The sequence below is a fragment of the Polyodon spathula genome, chromosome 4 (assembly GCF_017654505.1).
Source record: "Polyodon spathula isolate WHYD16114869_AA chromosome 4, ASM1765450v1, whole genome shotgun sequence".
In the NCBI taxonomy this organism is placed as follows: domain Eukaryota; kingdom Metazoa; phylum Chordata; class Actinopteri; order Acipenseriformes; family Polyodontidae; genus Polyodon; species Polyodon spathula.
The window spans coordinates 32,868,347-32,883,088 of record NC_054537.1 but is presented as its reverse complement, the minus strand read 5'-3'; the positions used below and the strand labels follow the sequence as shown (position 1 = coordinate 32,883,088).

Below are 14,742 nucleotides of genomic sequence, written 5' to 3'. Positions count from 1 at the left end.
GTCTAGGAATTCGGGATAAATGCCGTCCCGGAGTCATTAAGCCCGGGACCGGGACTTGATCTTTACATTTTGGGACTGTCCTGCCCAACTAGGGACAGGTCATCACCCTAGCGGGTATGTATTTACATGCTTACATAATCTGTTCTTCTTGCCAGCAGTAACACACAGTGCAGCGTGGCCCAGATGTACTGTCATTTGTGGGGCACTTGGTCCCTAACAATACAGAGTCAAGTTAACAAATGACTTAATCCCTAACTGCAGAGACTATGGTCTCCCACACGCGCAGTGATAGAGAAAGGTAAGTATTTGGAACATGGAGTTTGCATGAACCGATATTCCACTAGGTAGATCCATATTACGTATGCCTTTCTGAATACTTTTATTCGATATGCTGAATACCTTATTGTGAAAATACTGCTGACGTGATGGGAATACATTCAGAATACTGAAGGTTGATTAGACCTTCTCTCAAGCAAAGTAAGTTGACGTCAAGATGGCATACTTGGTTAGTAAGAAATGTATCTAGTTTTAGCATCATACTGGATATAGTGCATTCAAACACGTGTGGTCTCTATTTTAGACTTACACTCCTTGGAGCTGTTGTCTTTAATTATATTAGCAAGTGCTCAATCTTTCACTTACAGAATATAATTTTAGGAGTTCAATGGCAGATCCAACTTTGTACAAAAGGGTTTACTGTAAGTGACAACATTTTTAGATGATGAAATCGGAAGGGATATACGTGTTTCCTGACAGTACTGTCAAAATATTGACAGAATGTTGTTTTAAAGCAGTAAAGGAAATGGGTACATGTAAATTGTAATATTTAAGCGATAGTGCCTGCCGTCGAAGGCTCTACCGTGTGATAATTGACCGCAATGGGAGTCTTGCGTCCTGAAAAAAAAAACACCTTAAAACCTAGATTTTCCTTTAACTTGTACTGATTCGTCGGGTACCTTTCCGCAGAGTAAAGACGTCCTTAGAAAATAATCCCAAACATTTAAAAATAAAAAAACAAAAACAAGGATGGCACACATAAAGTGAATAGCGATACATTTTTATTTAGTAAATCATTTTTTTTATTAACTTGTTAGGGTTGCCTGAATAAATTGAGCAATTACTGAACAGTTTGTGGATGGTGGAGTCTGAACTACCAGCACAATCTCTCATTAAATACCACTCTAAAATGCCTCCAAACTCCATGTTTCTACCTCTCTCTCTCTCTCTCTCTCTCTCTCTCTCCTCTCTCTCTCTCTCTCTCTCTCTCTCTCTCTCTCTCTCTCTCTCTCTCTCTCTCTCTCTCTCTCTCTCTCTCTCTCTCTCTCTCTCTCTCTCTCTCTCTCTCTCTCTCTCTCTCTCTCTCTCTCTCTCTCCCCTGTCTGTGACTCCAGTCAAGCTGAAAGTCTGTGATTGGCTCTGGACAGTACCAGCTCTGCAGGTAACTTACAGGATTGGTTGCTTTCGTCAATACAAAGTATTGATTGGCTGATTTTGGTGATTAATAAATTAATTTGGACCAATTGTGTCTTTGTTTAGTATTTCTTGTCAAATAGATGTGAACTACGTTTAAAAGATACACAAAATCAAAAAGAAAGCCAGCACTTGAGCGGATTGATTTAAAATTTGATTTACAGTTGGTGCTGAAACGTACCAGTGGGCATCTACTGTCTGTTAGTGCCCTCTAGAACTGGAAGCTGATTGGCCGACGGTACTAAATCGTTTTCTAGTCAGTTTTAATTAGGTTTTAATTCTTGTTTTATTTACTTGTGTGTCCTTGAGGCTTTTAGGTATGGAAATAAAGCACACTTGTTGCCTATATAAACTGCAGTTATTACCCAAAGACTTTGAAAAAATATTACCCACATGGCCTTGCAGCATTTGTGCCAAAACTTTTTTGTGCTTTAAGCTAAAATATGCAATCTCCAAAAGGCTGAAGGCAGGGCTTAAATATGTGGAAGTGTGGTTGTGGGGAGATTATAGGAAAGAAGAGTTGGCAAATGCATTAACTTCGGGCACATAAGTTCGGAAGTGTGGATCTTTCAACTGTATTTTTGCCATAGCTGTGTTTAAGTACTGTACATATATGTCATGTTTTTTAGTACAAGTGCTGTTAACAGACTCTAAAAGGGGTAGCTGTGGCCTCAGGGTTATGGGTCTGTCAGCTCTACTATATAATATAACTGACAGGGCTGGGCAGGGAAAATAGTATGGCTGTTTGTAACCTTTTCAGTGCCCACATCGAGAGCCTTTGCTTCTTCAAATGTACAATAGACCTTGAAGTGACTTGGAGGAGGTGGCACTGTGTAATACAATATAGATGTAGAAGCATGTTTAAAATGGAGATGTGGTTAGCTTATTACAAAGTCAGGTTAGGGATTCTTTTTTTTCTGACAGCTGCTGCCCTTCTGTTTATAAAGTAGTGTTGAGGTGAAGACAACTGCTGCAGGAGTATATGGGCCACAGCCGCCTCTTGTAGTGTACACGGAAATTATTATCAAACTGCAGTAGCACAAAACATACTGGTTGCATGCAAGTACCTTTAGTCACATTTTATTTGTAATAGTTAAAAAAAAAAAAATGTACAGAAGTGTTTTCCTTTATATTCAAACTGTGAACTTTGCATTGGAGCACAAAAGTTGTTGCTCTTGTCCAGTGTGTTTTCTGTTCAGTTACATTTTGCTTCATTGCATTTTCATGTTTAATACAAAGAGACAGATATAGCTTTTATACATGTAGTGCTGATTTTTTTTTTCTCTTTCTATAGACAGTTGGCAATGGAGATGTTACGGGTGCCTCTCAGTCAGTGATTCCAAAGCAGTTCTCCCGTCTAAGGACAACACGTGCCAGTCTCAAGGACCTCATCTTCTGCATGGAACAAGAGCAAGCCATGAGGCAATCAATCACCTTGTATCGTGCCTTCCTCAAATAGTTATTCACTTCAGTATTTTGGACAATTTGTGAAGCTGAAATCCTTTATTGCACTATTCTGAAATATTTCAGAAAACATTCTATTTGTGGAACATTGTATCTAGTTTACAATCAGTTTTTGTTTCTTTTAATATAAATCTGTATTGCGAAGGGATGCCTGTGCTCCATTTATTGTAGTGCGTTTTCTTCTAGTTTTACATTTTCATTTTATTATTTTCATCAGATGTTTTTTTTTTCAGTCAAATTAGTAGATATAAGCAGATTTAAACTAATTTGTTCTAAATGCATTTGGAAGTACATCACATTGTAGAAGGTTCATTTGGAGATGCCATTTAGGGTGGCTTAGAAAAACTAGAAAAGTTTAAAAAAAGAAATAGAGGAATTTTAGTGTTGTTTGTATTGACCATATATATTTTGATCCATTATACTATTCCCTTAAAATAAAAATAGTATGGCCTTGACTTTCAAGAGAGGTCATTCAAGTCTGTGCCTTACTGTGTTAGTCCAGTGAAAATGGGCTCTGTGGTTTTGTTTAGAAAAGACATACATATTTCAGGTTCTATGAATGGTCTTAACCAAACCTACAGAATTACACAGGCTGTTTGAGGCTTTGGAAGATCTGCCACTGAGATGATCCAACCACTAGAATGACCAGGAGTGGATGACATTTCTGTGTGTGTATGTTTAGTCTTAAAAATAAATCAAATTCTGCTATTAATTCTACTATAACACTATGTAACACAATTTTTGTTCCTGGGTAGTAAGTTTTATTTCCTAATTGCTTATGCCTCAAAAGTATAGAAAGTGGCTATTATTCCCCACAAACTTTGCTTTTGTGACCAGGACAGTGATATTTCAAAATATCACTTACTGGGAAAACAGGCAAATGTGTGTCTCTTCGTTCACATAAAGTCCAAATTAACATGTATTTATACTAAAGTAATACAAAAATGACTAAAAAAGATTTAGAAGTGAGTAGTTTTTCGAGATTTATGATTATACTGTAAAATATCACTGTCCTGGTCACAAAAGCAAAGTTTGTGGGGAATAATAGCCATTTTCTATACTTTTGAGGCATAAGCAATTAGGAAATAACACTTACTACCCAGGAACAAAAAAATAAATAAATAAAAAATTGTTACACGGTGTAATCACTGTAGAACCTTACATATTAAATACATTTACTGGAGAATATGTAAACCTCAAAAGTTCTGATATAGGTTTTTTGATGATTTATTTATTTTTTTATTTATTTTTTCAATATACGAGTCATATGAATGGGCCATCCTCTCTATAAAGGATAACATTTTATTATTATGCAGTGTACTGCAGGGCTTATTAAATCCTATTGAGAGAAGTATTTCAGATTTTATTTTATTCTTCAGTTTTACCCAACTTCATATGCCCAATTTGAATCTCTCCTTCACCTCTGCAACCCACTGATCAATTGGCAGGCTGCCTTGATTTCCACTTCCACGCATATCACCTTTTCTCACTCGTCAAAACTAAACCCCAGATGTTACCAAACTACTGAACCCTGGGGGCAAGGACCCAGCTTGGTCCTCACCAGTAGTGGGCGCTGAAGTACCGTGAGGCACACCATCTCCTGCCTTCTTTCCTCGCTGGACCAAAAACTTGACTTGGTCATAGGCCAATTGTGTTGACTAAAGAGTGCTATTGTTTCTTGCCGAACTAGCAGTAAACTATCCATTATGAAGACATTTTGCCATCATTATTGAAAAAAAAAAAGTTCTAGTGATCGTTTTCTTTTTTTCTTCGATTTTGGTATGAATTCCATCGTCTTCTGAGGTAAGGTACTACCTGCTATGGCAATGCCAAAGATGTAAAATACTGTTTATTTGTTCTGTATTGTAAATGCTCAAAATATTATTTGTTGACGTTGTTCATAAATTTTGGATTTGGTTCTGTAATGCTCCCTGGTGTGGCAGAATCTGTTTCATTAAGTATTCTCACATAAATTTGTTTTCTGTCTGTGTCAATACAGGATAATTAAAATACTTCTTTGCACTGTTGTAAGTGTGACATTGTGAAATGCAGCTTTATTGGAGCCACTAGTTTTGTATTTTTGAAGTATTGTTTGTTAAACTTTAAATTCTTACAATAGCCAAAATGTAATGCAGAATACAATATCTTTACAAACAATAATCTTGTCTTAGGCTGCAGGAAGATGCTATATCTATCTTAAAAGAAACCAACATTTTTTTTTTTTTGTTAAAGCTTGTCAAAGTTTGTAAAATATACTTGACATGGGTTAAAATGATTTTATATACTGTTTAAAAAAAAAAAAAAAAACATTACTGTAATCTACATGACAGTTCGTATATTTTTACATAGTGTTGTATATTTTTACTTATCTGACACCTGCTATACATATACCACTCAACTGTTTCTAGGGATCAAGATTTTTAATAAGGAGTATCATACTGTACCAGTTATTGAATGGCTGATTTTTGTCACTAATATACAGTTTATCCTTTGGAAAAGTATGCATAATAATAATAATAATAATAATAATAATAATAATAATAATAATAATAAAAAGGTTTATAAATTCAAAGCCCCACTCCAATCAAAGATTTGCAGATTGTGGAAATTATAAGTCATGCAAAGTGCTCTTCCTGTGTGTTTGTACATGATCAGTACCTTCTAAGTCTGCCACAGGGCGCCATAACACTTAGACCACGCCTGTACACACCCACCAAATCAGCTGCTATTGCCCTTTAGCATGTCCTGAGCATGTTCAATTGAGTCCAAAATAAACAGTGATAAATCTTGCATGTTCCAAAACGAGGTGCCGACCATAAGAGTTAATAGAATAGTTAACAGCAATGAATCAACCATGTAGACTTTGCTCAATGCTTGACCTCTAGCAGTCAAGTCTTAAAGAGGTTTTTGAGTGTGCGACCAACTTCATCTCTCGTGCAAAGTGTACATGGTTGATTTGTCATTGCTATTAACTATTTTTTAACTCCATAGAGACATTTGTGTGTGTGTGTGTGTGTGTGTGTGTGTATATATATATATATATATATATATATATATATATATATATATATATATACACACACACACACACACACACACACACACACACACACACACACACACAACAAAGTATAAGGTAACAGACTAAGGACAAATATTTAGTAAGTTTGAACCACTTTTTAATAATGGAAAACATTTTTTGTAATTTATTTCAATTCAAGTATTCATGACAAAATTATTGTGCGTATATGTGAGTTCAAATAGTGATAAACTAGTGATAGTTGAAAACTGAATTCGTATAAAGAATAGTACCTCCTCACTTACTTTTCTGTCAGCATGTGGATGACCTTAACTGGATTGGTGAATTATCAATGAAGTAAAGAGGTAGCACTGAATAAAACATCTATGGTGTTTTAGAAACTACATTTACTTTTATTGACTGATTGTATATAAGGATAATAGTTGGTAATAGCTTTTTGTAAATCTCTTTTTAGTTTTGAGGCTCTGTATTTGAGCCTTTACTACCCTGGGTTTGTTCCCATCCCTAATGCTTGTTCTCTGAATGTCAGATATGGGCAGGAAAGGGTTAATACCAGTTTTTGTTCCAGATTTGTACCAAAGAATTTAATTTCTAAACTGTTTGAGACTCATTTTGTAGCATGCTAGTTAATAGATTGGTACCTACTGTGTAACATGCATTTAATTATTCTTGATTGAATAGTTCCTCCAATAAAAATGATTATAATTTAACTTGTTCTGATGGCAATCAAAGAAATGCTAGACAGGCAAGCTTAAATGAATAACCCCTTTTTTTTTTTTTTTTACTTACTTACTTGAATAGCTTCTCAATGTCAAACAGCGGACACTATAACTAAAGTAGCCCTCAGTTTAGCTCCTGCTATTCTTTAAGTGGTCCGCAATAGTGCCTGGGGACTGGTGGCTTGAAGCCCTGGGAATAATTAACTTCTCAATGTAGATATAAATAGGTACGGCGCATTAGGATCAGCAGAGCGATCCTACATTCTCTCAGCATAGCATTTTGCCACAGGGCATTGGGAGGGTGGAGGTAATATTCCAATGAGGAGTGTTGAGGAGGTTTGGAGCCTAATCTATTATCAAACAAGAATGCTTTCATAATTGTGTTCTCAATCTCTTATGGTATAAACTATTATTTCCATTTGAACTGTGATTTTTGGGCCTCTCTTACTCGACAAAGCAATAACTGTCAAAGCAAAAAATCTGCATATTGTTTTTTTTACATGAAAGGGTGTACAATAAAGATGTATAGGTTCAAAATTATTACCTACCACTCTAAACACATTTATGTATTGCCACGCCTTGGATATACGTGAACAGGTTGATCTTTAAAGTAGTTTAACGTAATGTGTTTTGTTGACCTTCATTTAACTCCTTTATCTGTATATTAGCTGATCCAACACACTGGAAGAAGAGCATTTACATTCCCATAACAGCAAAAAAACATGAACAAGAGGCCATCTTTGTTACAGCTGTCAGAAACAATAAATAGACTGTCAAAAACAGCATTATGGCTTGCTACCTGGTGTTGTCATAAGGGCTTAATCCTATGTTTGTCTTCCTGTGCCGTCTTGTTTTTTGTAATGCCGTCAATCTGTGAAAAGAGCAGATTGTCTTCTTGTTGTTTTATAGTACCTAATGTCTCATTAAATAATGTGCCAGTTACTATGAGACAGTAAACAGTCCTTATTAAATTGATTCTTTCCAGAATTATCAAAGCCCTAACTTTAAAACCATACACAATATATAATGTATGATATACAGAGACTTCATGAGTAATAGCATATTTTAGAGGAATTTCACATGCACAGTTATTCCAGACTACTGGGAAGGTAAATTCTGTAATAGTATTCATATGTCTCCAGCATAGTCTATTGTGGTATAAATAAAGCTATTTATAATTTGGCTAAGAAACCATTGATATTTTGTTCTTTTTTTATCTATGAGTAGTTTCAAATTACATCCAGCATTTTAAAATTGAACTCACCTATTTTATCCCCATTCCTGAGCTTGAATAGATGAGGTATTGCAGTCGACAAAGCCTATGCTTTAGCCACAGGCAAGTGAATAGTTTAACATAAATGATGTCTGCCTGGGGGGAAAACACAGCATAATTTGCCTGAGGTAGACAGGTCTGACCAATAATGTATTTATGGTTTTGTTGAAAACCTTCTAGTGTATCCAATATCGCCTACAACTATGTCTGTCCTCCACTTTTTATTAACCCTTGTCTTATCACAGATAGTTTCTCATTAAATGTGTGACTACAAATCAATATCCCAGAATTTAAAAAATGATTTTGTTTATTCTATAATGTATGCATTGATACTAGAAAATATTTTTCTTGTCACCATCAGTACAGACAAGTGCGATTAGTATTTGTGTCACACATTTGTATATTTAAGAATACTCCAGTAGGTCATAACAAATGAGTGTTAAGAGGGACCATGCATTTGTCACTGGTAAAAAACCTGAAGTTCCCCTAAGCCCTCACAGCACCAGGTTCCTGGGATCGACTCCGGCCTAGGATTCTGTCTTCGCGTGGGTTTTCTCCAGGTACTCCGGTTTCCTCCAACAGTCCAAAGACATGCTGTTCAGTTTGATTGGTCACTCTAAATTGCTCTGTGTGTGTGGTGCACTGCGATAGACTGACATCCAGTCTAGGGTGTTGTCCCGCCTTGCGCCCTGTGTCTACCGGGTTAGGCTCCGGCTCACCGCGACCCTGTAAAGGATTACGCGGTTAATGATAATGGATGGATGAATTAGTGATGGTTGTTATCAACTCCTTCAGGTGCCTGTTCCGAGTAGTGTATTTGTAATGTACACACACCAAAACATATCGGAAAACATTTCAGGATATTGAAGGATTCACAAAAAATGTAGTTTGGTATTACAGTGTCCACACTTCTGACAAACTGCACTACCTGATGGGATCTACTTTAGAACCAGACTTGAAACTTAGTAGACCAGGGACAAGGTGGATCACACAAGCACAGTAAGGCAAAAGGAAGACAAGGCAGCGGTTTGATTAAAGGGGAGGTTAAAGATATAAATCAACATTTTCTATCTGGTCGTTTTATTTGTCAGATCGTATGGTAATGTGTTCACACACCACTTTCTTATTTATTTATTTATGTTCAGTCTGTAAAATACTTGTGCGATGATGCAGTGTTCAGTTATACAGCAACTTGCATCTCTCTTTATACCAGGCCTAGTGTTAAATGATTGTCAGCTTTTTTCTGCTGTAAAACTGTAATTGTTAATCAGATGTAGTTGATGTGTGATCGCAAAAATTTATTTACTGTATATTAAAAAGGTTTTACACATCAAAATGCTGTCAGTCTTTAATCAAAATTAAAATGTTTTAATAATATATGCTAATGAAATACAATCATACATTATTATTGTAGTATTGCAAGGTCTATTATTATTTTGTCAGTAGGCCTAGCGTTAACTCTCACAGTTTACAAAGACAAAATGTTAACATCCTAGTTAGAAAACAAGAATAAAACAAAACAACACATCAAACACGATAGCTAAATTAGCAAACACGTTTAGTTTTTTTTTTTTTTTTTTTGTTTGAATAGGAACACAAGTTTTGTCATGCAGCCTGTGTACCTAGGATGGAAAATAAAAACGAGTGCTGTCTGTAAAAATAAATGAAAGAACAAAGCGCATAATTAATAATAATAATAATAATAATAATAATAATAATAATAATAATAATACAAGTGCATCAGTAATTGCTGTGCATCGTGGCCAAAGTTAGTAACCGCAGCATGGAGCTCAATTTTGTCCAAGACTGAAAATCATGCTTTAACTTTTTGATAGTCGCTTGCATACCTATCCTTTCAGTACTGCTTACACGTTAAATATGTAACAAAAATATCTGAGTTTCTATAATGTTTGTTAAACAAACAGACATAAATTCTAAAGTTCATTTTAAATGATTTATTTTTAGCTAATATATCTGATCAGCTTATTCCCTGGGCTCGATCTACTAATTCCCCAGAAGTAGTACTAGTAGGTGTAAACCATAGAAACAATGCAACCTCACCTTTAAATTATAGACGGCGATTCACCAGCCTGCTTCTTCCCCAGGACACCGGTTCTCAAGTACGGTATTAAACACTGTGTACTGTGGACGCTAACCGTATTTAGCACTTGTAAGACGGTTTAAAGGCATAGCGTAGACAGGGCCTAATTATCTTTTAACTAGTATGTTGCAATTAGGACTGATCTTGATCAGGCTTTTTAGTCCCGAAGTAAGTCTTCATGTAAGCTTGAAGGACTAAATCACAGGTGCTCTGCAATTGACCCATATAACTTATGCCTTATGTTGAGGTTGAGAGAAGCATGACCAAAAGGGAAGAATGTTCTGATAAGTCTTTAATTAATAATTATGTGAAAATGCTGCTCAAAACCACAGGTTCAGTTAATGAGAACAGCCGTGAACAAAACCATGAGGAGTAACTACAGGGAGAAGTAACATCTTTGATTACTCTGAAATTTTGTGTGAAAGGCAATCATTCAGACACTAAAGGAGATTACAAATGAGCAGGATCATTTTCCTTCTTTGTTTCTTAAAGTTTACTGTATCATGTTTTATGGACTGTGACCGATTCATCTGTCTATGTCAAATACAGTAGGACATCTCTACGTCCTTGAGGTCTGAATATTATAGACTAAAACTGTTAACCCAAAAATACTTTCCTCAAACAATGCCAATATTTTTGATAGCAGTTAGGTTTAGCGCACCTGTGAACACCCCTGAAGCAATGGATTCACAGCTGTGCACTGGTTTAACTAGCTCTGGTGCTGGAACCATCTACTGATATAGCGAAACTCAGTAACATGGTATCTTTACATGCTTTTAAGCACATCATTTATAACTCTCTACAACAGAAAGTGGTTCTTGTTTAACAATTCATGCGTTGATGTTAATTTGGTCATCTACTTGTCTAGGTCTTACTCGTTAAAAAGATTTTTAATCTCAATTGAATCCTGGTAAAATAAAAAAAAAGCAAAACACACAGTCAGCTCAAAGCTTTATTAAAAAATGAAAAGAAAAACTTTTATCACAGCACTAAGAACCAATTCAAATGATCGCAAACATCACACAAATGAAAAGGGCCAGTTAAATATATAAAATGTCATTTGAAGCAATTGCTCTCATTACTCTCTCCTTATTTACATTGAAGAAAAACATGTAGCACTTAACAACAAAAAACTATTTTATTGTATTAATTCATATCTTTTCACATAGATGGTGTCAGACTTCCAACATATTTTAACACTGAATAATAAATGTTGCTGATACCAAAACTGCACATTGATAGAGTGGGAAAACATGTAACAGTATAAGATGGCAAGCAGCGTGATACAAAGTGTACCACAGAAAAAATATTTTAATGATCTACTTCAAAATGATTGTTTAATACATGCAGTGAAGGATCATTCTTACTTCAATTATAAGATGGATATATGTACACATTTCCAATTTCCTAGCCATTGGGGAGCAAATCTTCCTCCTCAACATGGATGTAGAACTGCAATACTCATCATGAGCAAGATCCCCTGTCGGGACTCAATGTCCTGGCTCTGGTGTAGGGATGGTTCGACTTTAATACATTCAGCAAACTAGCTTCAAAGTGCTTCCAAGCTTCAGTGATCTCAAAAACTCCTAACGGACTCTTCAGCTTTTAGATAATTACATTATTCGGCTTGTTTAAAATAGAAATCCTAGACTGTAAAGTATTTTACTAAACATATGATGTGTTTTCATTTCATTTTCTTGATACAGTGTATGTGAACAATTTGAAATACAGATGTAAATCCCAAAAACATTGACAAAAGTGATAAACATTTAAATCAACACACACTTTGGGTTTCAGTCTTAATTGTTGTGACATGTGTTCCATCTTTCTTTGATATTATAATTTTTTTTTTTTTATTTGATTTTTTTTTTTAATTCCAAAAAACTGTTTCTTTAAAACGCACACAGCAGTGGACAATCAATTGTATGTTAACATTTTCAAATTGTATTTTGAATAAATATCAGTAAAATTAGAAATGGAAGGCAATACCTTGCAACTTATTAAAATCTTGTATTACAGTATTTGAGCTCAGAAAAATAAGTGTAAATTAAAGCCAAGAGCAGACTAAGGATGAAATCAAAACTATAGTGCTGTTATAGAGGTTATAAAAGTACAGTATAAGTTCATCCAGGCCTCATCCTGTAATATTAAAGCATTCATGACCATTGTTTGGTTAGGCTGGTAAGATATGTCCCAGATACATACTGCAGGGTAGTAAACTGGTGCTTACCCCATGTAGGGTGGCATCGAAAATGTATCTATTTGAAAAGCTTTAAAAATAAAGAAAATGCTTTCTGGCACGGATTCAATAAGGGATGTTTTGGCTTGGGTCAGAGTTGCATCAATTCAATTGTAGACTGAAATAAGGCAATCACCATGTTTACAGACATGGATTTGAAAAACGGCAAATTAGAAAATGGGGTTAAAATGCTAATTTTTGTAGCACATGCAAGGATTTACTAAATCGGGTATTATAAGTTGCTCTTTGGGAGGGATGGAGGTTGTAGAATTTGTATGGCAAGTTTTTTACCGCTTTAAAATATATTTTGGCGAGTTCTTTCTGAAAATAGTGTTGGATATACTGAATAAGTACATATCATCTGGGCCATTTTATTCTGGGTTTATAATTTCAAAATGTGATAACTTATCTGGATTTTGTTTGGGTAATCCTATTGGATTTTAAATCAGTGTTTTCACTACACTTCTTTTGATAATTGGAATATATTATGTACATACTATAGTACACGTCTGTTCTTGTTTGCTTTGTATTGTTTCTGCGCGTTAATGGGTGTACAGGAGTGGAGGGCACCCCAAAAAGGGTCTGCCATGCAGGCTGTAAACTCCACTCTTCTGAAGCATTGTCTTGAAATAGAAGAGACATGTTTGTGTATTTCTCCAGTAAGGTGAATAGGATGTGCTCATGAAACCATACTTTTACAAATATATATTGTACTGTATCTGAGCAGTATCAGTTACTTTTTTTTTTTTTTTTTTTTTTTTTTTTTTTTATTAGAAAATGACAAATTAACATTGTTTGTATTAGCAGGACTAAACAAGAACCAAAAAGATCCTAAATATCTTTTCCTTCTAATAGTTGAATATTACTATTCCATTTTTGTTATGTTTGTACAGTTCTAATCCTAACCTTTGAATCATTCAAAGCAAGGCACACAATTATCTGCATTCATTTATTAAGAATATGTAGTGACTATTACAGAATTAATAACCGCTACAGATTTTTGAAGTTCATACAAAGCGTCCTGGTGCTTATTTTACAGGATCTATGTTCACTTGTCAAAATACAATATACAATTTCCTTCCCTTTTTGTGAAACTTACTAAAAATCAATGTGCTTCTAATGATCTGCATAATAAAAAAAAAAAAAAAAAAAAAAGATTTTAAATACTTATTAGCACTGATCCTGATTAAAAATTAAGGGGCCAACCTCCCAGAACCAGATACTCAATGAATCCCACAAATTGCAGACAAGTTCATTGAGAGACAGCTCATTTGTATGTACACTACCTGGGACATTCATTTTCCACAGCATTGCTTTATAGCTATTCAAACATGATTGAGCAGGCATGTCAAACAAAATATTAAAAGATTGCTTTTTTGAAAGATGCTTTGCGAATTTGAAAAAGGGAACGTCTGAGGACGTTAATAATAAAGGACTGAACCATAAATAAGTAAAGTGGCTGTAGCTAACAAAAACATGAATCTACAAATCTTACCTGTCTTCTACCTCCATTTGCTGTACATATAAACATTATATGTTCACTTAGTTTTGAACAGTTTTTCTTACTAGGTAATTTAACTTCAGCAGTGTCTTCGGGGACAATGCTTCTCAGCGGCTGCAAAGAATTTCAGAAAAAAAAAAAAAAAAGCATTGAGGGGTGCGGACAATTTCACTGTGCAGGTGAAACAGCTAAATCCGTGCAAAACATAGTGAGAGAAAAGATTTCTTATGTAATCTATAGTAGTCTCAGATATGCAGATAATGTTAGCTTAAATGATAAAATGTTTCATTAAAAACTGCACATTTGGGAACAAAATAGCAATTGGAAGTGCATATTAAACTAATGAATACTTTTTCTTAGTTACAATCACTTCAATGCAATGAATGCCACAGTACTGGAATGCAGGAAACCGTTTCATTTTGGATGAAAAACGAGAACACTCAGGCCATCAAAATATAGTGGGAATCCCTAGGAAGACCCACCTCTGTAAACAGTTTTCCTATCCAGTCAAGGCTAAAGGTGCACCAGTGATTGAAGTTGGATTTTGTCTTTAAAAACTATTCTAATTGTTCAATTGCACTTGGGAGAGCAGTATTTTGCATTTACGTTTCACTATCTATCTAAAATCAGTATATTAAAACATGTGGATTAGGTATTTCAAAAGTGACCCCCCCCCCTCCTTGGACCACCCCCCCCCCCCCAAAAAAAAAAAAAAAAAAAAAAAAATAATTTGCTTCTGAAGAACATCTGTTCAGTTAAATGAATATATTGAAACTTTGGTGGTCAACCAAGTCCAGCTTTTCCAGCACTACAGCAGGTCTCTAAACCAACTTATTTTTCCATAAAGTGCCTTACTAACAGTGACTGTGTTTAGCACTATCTGACATTGTCGAACTGTATATTTTTAGTACAGTAAATTAAATGGATAAATGGCA

General features: G+C 35.0%; 1 protein-coding gene across 1 annotated transcript in view; it reads left to right on the top strand.

The window, feature by feature from the left end:
* LOC121314436 (transcription initiation factor TFIID subunit 4-like) overlaps positions 1–3,664 on the top strand; it is a 57,758-nt gene extending 54,094 nt beyond the window's left edge. The window contains exon 16 of the mRNA XM_041247707.1: positions 2,765–3,664. Within this exon, the coding sequence (XP_041103641.1) occupies positions 2,765–2,929 (165 nt within the window). The 3' untranslated portion in view covers positions 2,930–3,664. The remainder of the gene's footprint in view (positions 1–2,764) is intronic.
* Positions 3,665–14,742: the final 11,078 nt, after the last annotated feature.